At 44.0% G+C, this 14,850-nt stretch overlaps 1 protein-coding gene across 10 annotated transcripts in view; it reads right to left on the bottom strand.

The window, feature by feature from the left end:
• Positions 1-14,850, bottom strand: part of SMC4 (structural maintenance of chromosomes 4) — a 75,392-nt gene that overhangs the window by 32,563 nt on the left and 27,979 nt on the right. For 9 of the 10 annotated variants that reach the window (XR_014789619.1, XM_084847386.1, XM_084847389.1 and 6 more), the window contains 4 exons: positions 14,591-14,776; positions 7,002-7,163; positions 6,009-6,234; positions 5,844-5,923 (listed from right to left, as the gene is read on the bottom strand). Coding sequence is in view for 9 of the 10 variants with exons in the window: in XM_084847386.1 (XP_084703512.1) it covers positions 5,844-5,923; positions 6,009-6,234; positions 7,002-7,163; positions 14,591-14,776 (654 nt within the window). In the remaining variant the exon portion in view is untranslated. The remainder of the gene's footprint in view (positions 1-5,843; positions 5,924-6,008; positions 6,235-7,001; positions 7,164-14,590; positions 14,777-14,850) is intronic. The other variant, XM_084847384.1, reaches the window with a different exon arrangement.

The raw sequence follows: 14,850 nt of genomic DNA, 5'->3' as shown, positions 1-14,850 counted from the left end.
GCCTTTGATTGTTTGGATCACAACAAACTGTGGCAAATTCTTAAAGTGATGGGAGTACCAGACCACCTTACCTGTCTCCTGAGAAACCTGTACGAGGGTCAAGAAGCAACAGTAAGAACCAGACATGGAACAACCGAGTGGTTCCAAATTGGGAAAGGAGTACGACAAGGCTGCATATTGTCGCCCTGCTTATTTAACTTATATGCAGAGTTCATCATGAGAAACGCCAGGTTGGATGAATCACAGGTCGGAATTAAGATTGCCGGGAGAATTATCAACAACCTCCGATATGCAGACGATACCACCCTAATGGCAGAAAGCGAAGAGGATCTCAAGAGCCTCTTGTTGAGGGTGAAAGAGGAGAGTGCAAAAGCTGGTTTGAAACTCAACATTAAAAAAACTAAGATCATGGCATCTGGCCCCATCACTTCCTGGCATATAGAAGGGGAAGAAATGGAAGCAGTGACAGATTTTACTTTCTTGGGCTCCAAGATCACCGCAGACGGTGACTGTAGCCAGGAAATTTAAAGACGCTTGCTCCTTGGGAGGAAAGCCATGGCAAACCTAGACAGCATAGTAAGAAGCAGAGACATCACCTTGCCGACAAAGGTCCGTCTAATCAAAGCTATGGTTTTCCCAGTAGTAATGTATGGCTGTGAGAACTGGACTATAAGGAAGGCTGAGCGCCGAAGAATTGATGCTTTCGAACTGTGGTGCTGGAGAAGACTCTTACGAGTCCCCTGGACTGCAAGGAGGTCAAATCAGTCCATCCTAAAGGAAATCAACCCTGAGTGCTCATTGGAAGGACAGATACTGAAGCTGAAGCTCAAATATTTTGGCCACCTAATGCGAAGAGAAAACTCTCTGGAAAAGACCCTGATGCTGGGAAAGACTGAAGGCAAAAGGAGAAGGGGACAACAGAGGATGAGATGGCTAGATAGCATCACCGATGCAATGAATATGAACTTGAGCACACTCTGGGAGAGAGCGCAGGACAGGAAGGCCTGGCGTGCTATGGTCCATGGGGTCACGAAGAGTCGGACATGACTGAACGACTGAACAACAAAATGGCCTCTGTATTACTTCTCAGAAAATTCACAAAAAGGGTGAGGGGGTTCAGAGGAGGTGCCAAAATGTCTTAAGGACTGGGAATCGAATTGGGGGAAGGGCTGTAGAGCCTGGAGTTCGGGTCAGTGATACTGTGGCTGGTCTCTAGACTGGCCCAGAGCCCTTGCACCACCTGGCCCTGACAATGGGCTCTACAGTTGTACAGGCTCATTATGATCCTGGAAGGACCTGCAGAAGCACTCTTCTGCAAGGATTCTGCAGCCACTGGAAGGACAGCTCTACCTCTGTGGTGAGAAATATATTTTGGTGCCACCAGTGGGTGACCTTGTGTTAGTAAGTCAAGAGAAGCCACAGCAAGAGGCAAAAAGGCAGGTGTGCCCATGAAAGTATCTCCAGGAAGGAAAACATCAGGTCTAGGTTGTGAGCCAGGTCTATCAGCTCTGCCCATCTGTGAGCTCCAAGAGGCCTGATGTATTGTTCTAACTTCTGAATCCTTTCTATAGAGATTAACTAGGATGCCATATACTGCCTACAGTGGCTCCAACATAAACCACAATTGAAATCATCAGTTTTGAGCAGATCATGGGAAGGGATGACAAACTAGACAGGAGGATCCTTATTGCTAGTGATTCTACTGATCAGCAAACCTTAGATTCCTTCTGTGCTGTAGGGCTATGAGGACATGCAAATAGGCCTCCATCAGGTGTATAGAAGAGAGGTACCGTTTTATCTTCCTAATTCTATGCACTTCTGTTCCAATGTGCCAAACAGATAATCTTCTTACAGTGGTGGCCACTACTGCTCTGGGAACCAGAATGAACCAAGTGTGGCATCCGCTACAAAGGAGTAGGTCTTGGTCACTTTTAGCAGTGATCTATGTAAGGTGGTCTGATTCAGGTCCTTCTTTCGATAAGGTCTACTATGCACAAGGAAGCTATGGGAAGAGGTAGAGCAGAGGACTAGATCTGATTTCCTTTCCCCAAAGTGTTTAAGCAGTGAAGCCACCTTTATGGATGATAGATGGTTCCTGAAAACAAGGCTGCTACAAGGGCACCTACAAGGGGTACCTGCAGGACTTCCTTTGTCTCCTCAGAGAGAGAATAGGTCCAGTCAAAGGAGTAGTCCATCAAAGGATGGAAAAGCACTTTTTTGATAGGTGTTTTAGATTTGGGAAATCAGAAGCACCCCTAGATGTGGGCTATGTGGACTCCTGAGCAGTTGGTTGCTGACCTACGGACATAGTGTTAGAAAGGCAGAAAAACCAGTATCAAACAGCCTGGAATTAGGTTTTTCATCCCACCTTTTTTGTCTGATGTATCAAGGTGATAGTGGTCCTTAAGGACTGATAGAGAACCCACAAGGGATCTAATTCATAGATTCACCTCTTGTGCCTAAGAACTGCGTTGTCTTACTATGGGCACCTGGACTTAGAAGATGACTTGAATTTGGGACCTTTTCCTCCTTCCTCCCGGGGGGGGGGGGGGAGAGAAAAGGGTGAGGCATCTGAAGCCAGTTCCCCTTGCCCACACCATTTATGGGTATGTCTACTGTTATTTTTTGATAAAAACTGGTCTTTGAAGCCACTAATTACAGCTTGCTTAATTTTTAGAATAAGTTGATCCTTTAAGATATATGGGCACTTAGGGTGCCAGCTTCACAAGAGGAAGTTGGCCCTACACCATTTGCTTTTCTTTTTTTAAAACAAACCAGTCCTCTAAGGTAAGTGATGTAGAGAGACAGGGTGCCAGCCTTATCTGAGTAAGTTAGCCCTGCACGGCTAGAGACTTCAGTGAGACTGGAGTAACTGGAAGAATCCCTAATATTTTCAGCCATTTGAGAAAATCTAGAGCCTTGTCCACAGTGGCACTGTGATATGGTGGTTAGGTCTCTGGGATCTATTCAGCTATTTAAGCCCAATAAATAGCTTGAGGCTGTGTGCCCAGCTACTTGTATTCTTGAGGCGTGCCCTTTATGGCTAAAGCTAACTAGCTGGAAGGGACTGACAGTGGTTCTAGTGTGTGGTTAACGCATCTGTGTGGGAAGGATGAGTGCTTGATGCCTTTAACAAGACAGAGGTGTGCCTCCTTCTCAAAAAACCCAAACTGGACCCAAAGGTTCTTAATATACTGCCGAGACACTAGTATCTTCTTCCTATGGAAAGTGCTCAAGAGAATGGTGCCTGTACAGCTTCAGGTGTTCTTGAAACAGATTACCTAAACCCTTTCCAGTCTGGGTTCAGCCCTGGTTTTGGGACTGAATCAGCCTTCGTTGTCCTGAAAGATTACCTTTATCTTAACACTCCCACCGGGAGACAGTGGGAGTGCAAGCCTCTTAATTCTTCTTGATCTCTTGGTGGTTTTTGATACTGTTGACCACGGTATCATTCTGGAATGGCTCTGTGAGTTGGAAGCATGGTGTTAGGATGGTTCTGCTCCTACCTCCAGGATCGTGTCCAGAGGATACCACTGGGTGACCATACATGGCAGTTAAGTTCTGGGATCCCTCAGGGTTTCATTCTGTCCCCAAAGGCAAGGGGCAGTCACTAGGTGATTTGGAGTTAAGTGTCATTATTACGCAGATGATACCAAACTTTATTTCTCTGTATCATCTGAGTTAGGAGAGGCCTGGGACCAGTGTCTGAATGCAGTAGTGGGCTGGATGAGGGCCAATAAGCTGAATCTTGACGAGACAGAGGCACTGTGGATAGGTGGTTCCTGTGTCTGGGAATTAGGGAAGTTGCCTGTTCTGGATGGGGTTTCATTTCCTCTGAAGGATCAGGTGCAACACCTGGAGGTGCTCTAGATCCATAATTGTCTATGGAGGTACAAGTGGCCTCCACAGCAAGGAATGCCCTTTTCCAACTTTGGCTGGTACACCAGCTACATAAATTCCTGAATAGGAATAGCCTGGCCACAGTGATCCATAAACTGGTAAACTCAAGAACAGGCTATTGCAATAAGCTTTACATGGGGCTGCCTGTGAGGCTGTCCCAGAGGCTGCAGCTAGGCTGCTGAGTGGGACAGCCTACCGGGAACATATTAAACCAGTTCTGAAGGAGTTGTACTTGCTACCAAAAAGCTACCAGGTCAAGATCAAGGAACTTATGCTGACATATAAAGCCCTACAAGGCACAGGACCTAGTTATCTGACAGAACACCCTCTCCCTTATGTACCTGCCTGGATATTAAGATCGAGTGGGAATCCCCTCTTGACAGTGCTGCATTTGCATGGAGTTCAATTATGTGGCAACCTGATAGAGGGCGTTCTCAATTCAGGCACTCCAACTGTAGAAGTACCTCCCCCTCATATATGAGTAGCACCAAGTCTTACAAGCTTTTGGTGCCAGCTTGGTGCCTATTTGTTTAGCCAGGCTTTTGATTAAATTTTCCTCTTCTTTTGCTGCATTGTGTAAACTGTTATTTATCTGTTACTAAGCTCCCCTGTTTGTTTTTGTTAATGTTCTATTATTTTACTGTGTTTTATAGCTTGTACCAGGTTTGGGATCATTTTATAATGAAAAGCAGGCCAAAAAAACCCTTAAATAAATAAAAGATTAATATACTGATATCGCTAACCTTTTTAGCAGTTTGAGAAATGTTAGGCCATAGATCTTTGGCAGGCACTACCACCTGGTGGTCAGAAGTGGTAATACACTGAATATACTCATCCCAAGATGGAGCCTTGTTTTGGCATGAAAATGGGCAAGGTAGAGATAAAACCCAGCACCCCCTCCGCTGATTTACCCTAAGAGAGATTTTGCTGAGAGGTAAACCCAAGGAGCTGAGTAGCAGAGCTCAATGCAGGGAAAACAACTGGATGGAATCTAACAGCACCAAGTCTAGTGATGAAAATTTAGGTCACATGATCCCTGCCTTTCTGGGAAACAGTGGGAGTTGATCCATTGTTGGATGCCTCCTCACACCAAACTGAGAAACACTGATCTAAATAAAACAAAAACACTTAGGACCTCTTCACATACATTGCTTTTCTTACATGTAAATAATCATGCAGGAAAACACAAGGATTCCACCAGTTTGAGCACAAGTTCATTTTATATGAGCACCCTCAACTGTGATTAATCTTAACTATTGTTTATTGAAACAAGCCAGCTTCATATAAACAGAATTAAAGTCGGCTTGTTTTAGTGAACCGTAGTTTAGCCTAAACAATTTGTCTGGGTTTGGATGAGATGGCAAACTAATAAGTCAAAACCAAACACAAACAATTCAGTTCTGCTCTTGGCTGTGCCAGACAAGGAAGAAGCATGAGAGTCCAAGGCTCACCTACGCTAATTCTTGTAACAATAAACCAAAGTTTATAATGTCCAAACGCAGCCAGTAGGAAGCCAACCCTACTTTGGAGGCACTAGGAAACATGGGATCTGATAAAGGCCAAAATGTGAGCATATTAAACCTCTAGGTATTTAACTCCAAGATGTCCATGGGGTGATGATTTCTCACTGTCAAGTTGGGATATTGCAGTGTTTCAGCCTCACATCAATATAAGTATCACAAACTAATTCCTACCTGGCTGTAGGCAGACTAACAGTAAAACCCTATGCATATATACTCAGAACTAAGCCCCACTGAATTCAATGCAATTTAGAACTGAAGCTCAAGACATGTTTTATTTATTTGTTTTAGTTCAATGTTTCTGAAAAAGAATACTTCAAATTAAGGAAAAAGTAGGATTTCCCCCTCAAAATTCCAATTATGCAATCATATATTTAAAGAATTTATTCACTTTTCAGTCAAAAGTCTCTCAAGGGTACTAACCTCATCTTCTGATGTTTCAACTACAACAGAGGATCCCATTCTACCCTTCATTACTTTTCCACCACCTCCAGTCATTGTCCCTATTGAATGATCAAAAACACATCAGAACTGCTAAGTTCACGTTCAAATTCAGTTTTTAAATGCAATTTTGTATTTTAAAAATACCTGACTGTTCTATGATTTGTCCTTGCAAAGTTACGACTCTCCATCTCTTGTCTTTTTGGAATGCAACTCTGGTAGCCTGATCCAGGTTACTGGCTACCAGAGTATCACGTAAAGCAAAATAAAAGGCTTGGCGAACCTTCTCATCTTTAACTTTTACCATGTCAAACAGACGAGGAGTGTTTTCAGGACTCTGGATTTTGCCCATGCTTTTCTCCCATACTGCCATCTGGAGGAGGACAAAAACCACCACAAGAAGAGTAGCATCAACAGGTAGTTATAACTGCACAGGCGTTTGATATATATATCTACATTTCACTTTTGTAGGCTTTTATTTGCAGTATAAATAAGCTCTGAAATACTTTCTTACAGTGCAGTCCTATGCACGTATACTTGGAAAAAAGTCTCACTGTATCCATTGAGGCTTGCTCCCTAGTAAGTGTGTTTACGACTGCAGCCTGAAATAGCTTTATGCGGACCTATGTGGATGAAGATACAAGATGATACAAGACTGTCAGCCTGAATCTGCTCTGATCACATAATTGGCCTTTTTGAGATAAAAACAGAGAATTCTTAATATTTGTAAAATTATGAACAATTGCTAGTAAGACTATTTAAATAGACTGTAGTAAGATGCAATCCCATTAGCACTGGAAGATTAAGTAATTTTGGTTAATACGGCTTTTTATTCAAATAGAAACATTTTTCTCATAGCTACTTAAACTTATTTTGTTTGCTAGAATTGTCTATACAATATTATTGTGCATAAAAGAAAAATGCTATTCTAGCAGTATTAAAATGTTACTAAAATTAATGCAAAATACAGTGCACATAAACAATAGGTTTACTATATGCATAAGTTATTTTGAAAACAAAAATTCAGACATTGCAACAGCAACACTATCTGAATATAGTAGTAATGTAATTCATTTACATATTTTTAATTTCTCGAACTTAAAAAATATTAATTCGCAACTCACTAAAACTGATACAAACCTTGTCAAGCCCTATAAAAGTTGCTACTCCAATGTTTTGCTTCTTCAAGAAATTAACACATACTTGAGCTGTATCAATGGTATCAACAACTATGTGATCCAATGCTCCACATGATGATGAAATTGCAACATCGTATTTTTCATCTATGGCTCCTAAGTCACCCTATCAGCAAAAGATAGTATTTAGCACATAGATAGCAATAGTGATGAATATCTGATCCTAATCACATTTACTTGTATGGAAGTCCCAACGATTTTAATGGAACTTACTTTCAAGCAAGTATTCTTACCATAAAGATGATGCTGTTAAAGTGCTGCATTCAATATGCCAACAAATTTGGAACACTCAACAATGGCTGCAAGACTGGAAAAGGTCAGTTTACATTCCAATTCCAAAGAAGGGCAACGTCAAAGAGTGTTCAAACTACCGCACAATTGCGCTCATTTCACATGCCAGCAAGGTGATGCTCAAAATCCTACAAGCTAGGCTTCAGCAGTATGTGAACCGAGAACTACCGGAAGTACAAGCTGGGTTTCGAAGAGGCAGAGGAACTAGAGATCAAATCGCCAACATTCGCTGCATCATGGAGAAAGCAAGAGAATTCCAGAAAAACGTCTATTTCTGCTTCATTGACTACGCTAAAGCCTTTGATTGTGTGGATCACAACAAACTCTGGCCAATTCTTAAAATGATGGGAGTACCAGACCACCTTACCTGTCTCCTGAGAAACCTGTACGAGGGTCAAGAAGCAACAGTCAGAACCAGACAAAAATTGGGAAAGGAGTATGACAAGGCTGCATATTGTCACCCTGCTTATTTAACTTATATGCAAAGTTCATCATGAGAAATGCTGGGTTGGATGAATCAGAGGTCGGAATTAAGATTGCTGGGAGAATTATCAACAACCTCCGATATGCAGACGATACCACCCTAATGGCAGAAAGCGAAGAGGATCTCAAGAGCCTCTTGTTGAGGGTGAAAGAGGAGAGTGCAAAAGCTGGTTTGAAACTCAACATTAAAAAAGCTAAGATCATGGCATCTGGCCCTATCACTTCCTGGCATATAGAAGGGGAAGAAATGGAAGCAGTGACAGATTTTACTTTCTTGGGCTCCAAGATCACCGCAGACGGTGACTGTAGCCATGAAATTAAAAGACGCTTGCTCCTTGGGAGGAAAGCTATGGCAAACCTAGACAGCAGTGTAAGAAGCAGAGACATCACCTTGCCGACAAAGGTCCGTCTAATCAAAGCTATGGTTTTCCCAGTAGTAATGTATGGCTGTGAGAGCTGGACTATAAGGAAGGCTGAGCGCCGAAGAATTGATGCTTTCGAACTGTGGTGCTGGAGAAGACTCTTACGAGTCCCCTGGACTGCAAGGAGGTCAAATCAGTCAATCCTAAAGGAAATCAACCCTGAGTGCTCATTGGAAGGACAGATACTGAAGCTGAAGCTCCAATATTTTGGCCACCTAATGCGAAGAGAAAACTCTCTGGTAAAGACCCTGATGCTGGGAAAGACTGAAGGCAAAAGGAGAAGGGGACGGCAGAGGATGGGAAGGCTAGACAGCATCACCAATGCAATGAATATGAACTTGAGCACGCTCCGGGAGAGAGCGCAGGACAGGAAGGCCTGGCGTGCTATGGTCCATGGGGTCACGAAGAGTCGGACACGACTGAACGACAACAACAACAACATTCTTACCAAGGAAATGTTTTCATGCAGTTAGAGTCTTTGCTTCTAATATTCATTGTTAAAGACACTTGTGTAAAATTAGGAAATGCAAAGATAGTAGCCACAGCCCAAAGCTGAGTTAGGTACTGAAGTGGTGTAAGCATAGTTGAAGCAATGCCTGTTTTCACATACACCTTCCCAAGAGTGGATTGATTTGGGAAAGAACATTCTACAGGAACTTTCAGAAAGATTTTAACTAAGAAGGGAGAATGGACTGGATCAAAGGATCACGTAAAATGGAGGGGGGCTCAAAATGAAAGGGCCCAGGTTCACACACATCTGCCTGACCTCTTGCTTCTTGAAGCAGCTAACTTGGGATGAAATTCATGACAACCTCAAAGGGCACTTTGGCAACAGCATTCATAGCCACACTCAGCATCCAGTTTGGGGGGCAGGGAGACCACCACACAGAGGGTCTCACACCACATGGACATAATGCCTGTAGGAAAAAAACATCTCAACATGTGAATGAATGGAGATAAAATGAGTTTGATTGCAAATAGGGATGCTGGAAATGCTTCTGCCAAGTATTTTAGCATGTTTTCTTTAAGACTCTCAAGAAGAGATGCTGCTTCAAGTACAAAAGAACGTCTAAAACCTGAGCTTCATGTGTCAGTCCAACAATGGGAGAATCACCAGTCAGAGAATCTGTTCCTATGTGACTGAACAAAACCATCAGATCTTTATAAAACACTAGTAAAATCAAGACCTTAGAATGCTGGCTAACTATAACCTTTCAACTAAAAGGCTTCTAAGCACATGACTGTACAGCTGGATACAGAACAAATGCCTATAACTGAAGAGTCCAATGCTGAGATCTTCAGCCACTCCCCCCTCAAAAGCTTAAAAGCCTGACTTACCTTTGAAGAGAGGTTGCTTACCTGTAACTAGTTCTTTGAGTGGTCATCTGTGCATTCACATATATGGGCTTTGTGCCTGCGCTGAGACTCGTTCTGGAAACTTCTAAAGCCGAGGAACATTTTGGCAGGAACCCTCCCCCACCATCCACTGTGCATGTACCAGCAGATTCCCTCACGTTCCCTCATTTCTTCAAGGCGACCTAGTGTGGCCTCGAATCAGAGGGAAGAAATCACACCTCAGTACCAACATCAAAATCGACACTAACACCAAAGTGGGTATGGTGGATAGGGTGTGTGAATGCACAGATGACCACTTGAAGAACTGTTACAGGTAAGCAACCTGCATTTCTTCTTCGTGGTCTCTGTGCATCACACATATGGGTGATTAACAAGCTCACTTAACGGTGGTGGGTAGGTGTCTCACAAGAAGACCAATGAGAGTACGGCTCACCCAAAAGCAACATCAGCACGTGCCTTGACGTTCAGTTTGTAACGCTTATCAAACGTTGAAGGCTCCGACCATGTCACTGTTTTGCTTGAGTCAGACAATGAAACACCTTTGCCAAAGGCGGGAGACATGGTGACCCCTCATGTTGAATGTGCCCGGATGTGAGAAGGGCACTCCAAGCCTGATAAGTCATAGGTTAAACCAATAGTCTGTACAATCCATGAGGCTAACCCTTGAGAAGACACAAGGAAACCCTTCTAGGAGTCCACTGCAACAGACAAAAAGTTGTTGCATCTGACAGAAAGATGCTGTTCTTGACTTATAAAAAGCCAATGCCCTCTTTACATCCAGGGCATGCAACTTCCTTTCCAGATCAGAAGATGGGTTCAGGAAAAAAGCCAGAAGTGAGATGCACTGGTTGACATGAAAATCAGAGACCATCTTTGGCAAAAAGTCAATGTCTGGTCTCAGGTCAACCTTGTCTTTAAGAAAGATCACGTAAGGATGATCAACCCATAAGGCGATCTCACTAACACGTCTGGAGAATATGATGGCCACCAAAAAGGCCACTTTCCACAATAGCAACCGAAGATCCATGGTGGTCAGAGGTTCAAAAGGCTTAGAAAGGAGGGTGTGCAAAACAGAGAGACTCCACTGAGGTACCAGAGTTCTCACTGGTGGTGCCAAATTCTTTAAGCCGCACAGGAACTGACTAGGAGGATGAGTAAAAAGGAAAAAACCTTGAACTTGCCCTCTTTAGGAGGAAAGAGCTGCCAAATACACCTTTATGGATGAAAACGTCAAACCTTTCTGAAACAAGTGATTTAAACACAGAAGAACATCTTCAATCATTCCCTTAAGGGGGTTGAAACAGTGGATACTTGCAAACTTCAAAAACAACAGCTACTTAGTCCTGTAGGACCGATGAATAGCTGGCTTCCAAGCCACGTCCAAAACCTCCTGAATCTCGAACAGGAGTGAAGTACTGGTACTCACTGCCGAATCCTCCAGGCCATGAGGTTCAGGTTATTGAGATCTGGATTTCGGATCCTGCCTTGATCCCGAGAGATCAGAGTCGGTAATCTTAGCAGACAGAGGAACTGTCCTTTGGACAGCCACAGCAGGGCTGTCCCACGGCTGCCTCGGCCACCAAGGGGCAATCAGAATGCAGTCCATCTCATTGTTTGCCAGTTTCTGGAGCACTCTTGAAAGACAGGGAAACAGAGGGAATAGGTAGAACAGCTCCGCACACCATTGAAGTTGAAAGGTGTTGCCCAATGATGGCCGATTGATCCTCACTCTTGTGCAGAAACTCTCGCAAATTGCATTCAATGGAGTTACAAATAGATCAGTCATTGCCCAACCCCATTTCAGGAAGAGGCAACACAGGATGGAGGTGGACATCTGTCATTCGTGGGTCGACTTGTACGACCGGTTCAAGAGTATCCGCCAAAACGTCCTCTCCAGCAATATGAAGAGCGCTCAACAGAATGTCCTGTTGAATTGTCCAATGGAATATGTCCAGCCTGAGACCAACAAGTTTGGATGAATGTGTACCCCCTTGCTTCTTGATGTCCCACAACACAGCGGTATTGTCAGTCAGGATTTGCACATGTCTGCCACGAAGGGAAGTCTCATATGCATGCATTGCTTTCCAACCAGCGAGAAACTCAAGGTAATCGATATGTCCCCCCCCCCCCACTGTAGACCAGTTTCCTTGAATGTGAAGTGGACCACAATGTGCTCCTCACCCTGAAAGAAAAGTGTCCATTGTCAATATCCATGTAGGATACGTCTGGACGAAGGGGGTGCCTTGACAAAGGTTGTGCGGCTGCATCCACCACAGGGGGGAGTCTACTATTTTGTCTGGAACCCTTAGGCAACAACGTCGTGCATCGGTGGTGGAATGGAAGCTTCAGAGCAGCCAGTTCTGTAGTGGTCACATCGGAAGCCTTGCCCACTGAACAACAGGGATCATTGCCATCATATGCCCTGGTAATGTTTGAATAGTGTGAGAGGGAACCCGCCATCAGAAGTAAATGGTCTCCACAAGTCCAATCAACTGATCTTGTAGATTTCGAGGGAGATAAGCGGGTGCAACCCTCGAATCCAGTAGCACTCCTATGAATTGGAGCCGTTGTGTTGGCTTCAAAGTTGACTTCTCCCTGTTCACGTACAGGCCCAATGCTCCCAGAGGGTTCAGAACAAGCTCAATGGCATGAGAGAGGGAGCCTTCGGAGTCTGAGATGAGGAACCAATCGTCCAGGTAAGGGAAGACTTCGATCCCTAAAATTGAAGACACGCACACACAACCGCCATGCGTTTTGTAAAAACTCTCAGATCGGTTGCTAGACCGAAGGGCAGGACCAGACACTGGAACACATCAGTACTAATGATGAAATGTAGGTACCTCTGGTGAGCCTCTGCGATCACTATATGGAAATATGCAACCTTCATGACTATGGCTGCAAACCAAATACTCTTCCAAAGGGGGAAGAGGATCGAAGCAAACATGATCATTGTGAATTTCCTGGGAGTAATAAACTTGTTCAAGTTCCTCAAATCCATGATGGGACAGAGGCTTCTGTCCTGTTTCGGTCAGGTGAAATACTGGGAGAACAAACTGTCCTTTGGCTAGTACTCTAAGGTGGAGGTGAAATGAAGTTGTCTCCCACAGGGGTATAAGACTGAGTCACCAATGGCCAAGGGCGGTACCGAGGTGAAGAGGCTCCAAAGTATCTTGCTCAATCATAATAATACTCTTGATCCCAAGAACAATGCCAATCCTTGAAAGCACAGCATCACGACAGTGGGTAAGACCAATCAAGAGCCTCTGTCTCAATTCCCATGAGGAGACCTGGACCTCTCCCTATACTGATAGTCATGACGATGATTGCCATAAGGCTACTCGAGCACCTCAGAAGGAGGAAAGTGAAGTCCTCGATCCCTAGGAGACAGTAATCACTGTCAAGAAACCTCCTCTCTCACTGATGACAACTGGCGATCCTCCAACAGAGTGGTTTCTCGGCCCTGAGAAACTGGCTGTGGAGGAGACAGCTCTAGTATTTCCCCTTCCAACGCTGTAGAAACTGGCTTGATTGCTGGAGCAGTCAGTACCGTCGGCAATACTTGGATAGTTGAGTCCAGTAAAAGTGGAGGGGTTGGAATCTTTGGTTTTGAAGTCTTATCACCAACCCTCTTTTTCCTTTAGGCTATCAGATCCTGATTTTGGAACCTTAGCCTTTTTTGAGATCTTCCTCGCTATTGAGAGTGCTAAAGAGTGCCCTGGAGTCGGAGGGTCAACCCACTCAGCAGAACCCAAAGGACAAGGAGATGACAGCTTTGACAAAGACCTATCAGCCCTTGCCTTTTCCTTTACATGGGAGTCAGCTGAGTTTTTTGGATCTGTGGCCAATAAAGCTCTCCTCCACAGCTCTGCTCTGAGACTGTCAGACCTGTTCTTCTGAGCATATTTGGTGAAAGACTGGCACAAAGAGAAAGCATCACGTAAATGACCCTCACCCAAGCAAAAAAGGAAAAGAGAGTGAGGGTCAGTGGAGGGCAACTTACTCCCACATTTGATGCATTTAGGAAACAGGGCCTTTGTGGCCATATGAAGACCGCAGCTGTGGCAGACAACAAAAAGCTCGACAGATGGATACCCCCCCCCTTTAGGTAATGACCAAAACAAGAAAAAACATCGATGAAAAGACAAAAAAAGAAAGGAGCTCAGCACCGGTGTGAAAAACACTAACAAAGGTTATCTATGAATGGAGGAAGCTTCCAAAGAAGCTACCGCTAGGTGGTTGAAAGAGAACTGAGGGAACAGGCGGGAACCCTGTTGGTACATGCGCAGTGGACGGTGGGGGAGGGTTCCTGCCAAAATGTTCCTCAGCTTTAGAAGTTTGGTGATCGAGGCTCAGCGCAGGCACACAGTCCATATGTGTGATACACAGAGACCATGAAGAAGAACCAATGTTGCCTAGCAGGACCTACTAGTAATGCAATAAGAAGCTAGCTGTCCCTGAAGCAATTGGAAGCAAGCAGAAACACTTGCTTCTAGGATGGGGCAGGTCAGGTCAGTGGAGTGTGCAGAAGAGAGCTCCACTGATCTGTCCTATTCTCGAAACTACAGTTTCTGCTCATTTGTGGGGTTGCTATAAGTGCTAGTTCCAGTTGCTAGTGGCTGGCCCTGTGGGCAGAATTGGTGGAGTGGCACTCTTGGATATTGCCCTTTCTCTTCAGTTTTGTTTTTTTTTTAACCACAAAACTTTATTCATACCCTTTCCCTTCTATTTAGAAACAGCATTTACTTCTAGTGTTAACATTTCCCTTCATTTAGAAATAAACATTTACTTTAGTGTGAGGTTCTGTAGCCTTCCTCTCAAAAGGTGGAAACGATTGAAGGACCCAGCTCCACCAACAAGAGTGACAACTCTCCCTGCTAAATATTTTCTCACCCAACACACAACTCTTCTCTGAATGTCTACCCACTGGAAGGCGAAGGAGAGATAGGAAAATAAGGAAATGGCAAGAAAAATAATAACTCACCAGTCTTCCATATATTCCAGGGATGTTTCCAGATTTCTTCTGCTGCATTAAAGCACCAATAACTTTTCCTCTGTTTTTATTTATCGCCAATGAGCTTCTTGCTTCTTCCACTTTCTGACGGAGGTCTTGAACATAATTTTTGATGTCTGCTTCCTCTTTTACAAGTTCGTCAAGTTCATTCTCTTTCTTAAAAAGAAGGCAATCAAATCCTTTCACTTTGAAGTTTGCTCACCTTGTATCAGTCGCAATACTTATTTGCT

This window comes from Heloderma suspectum, chromosome 3, assembly GCF_057233095.1.
Source record: "Heloderma suspectum isolate Gila_16-S chromosome 3, 16-S_ref, whole genome shotgun sequence".
NCBI classification, from domain to species: Eukaryota; Metazoa; Chordata; class Lepidosauria; order Squamata; family Helodermatidae; genus Heloderma; species Heloderma suspectum.
This window is presented reverse-complemented; position numbering and strand designations above follow the sequence as displayed.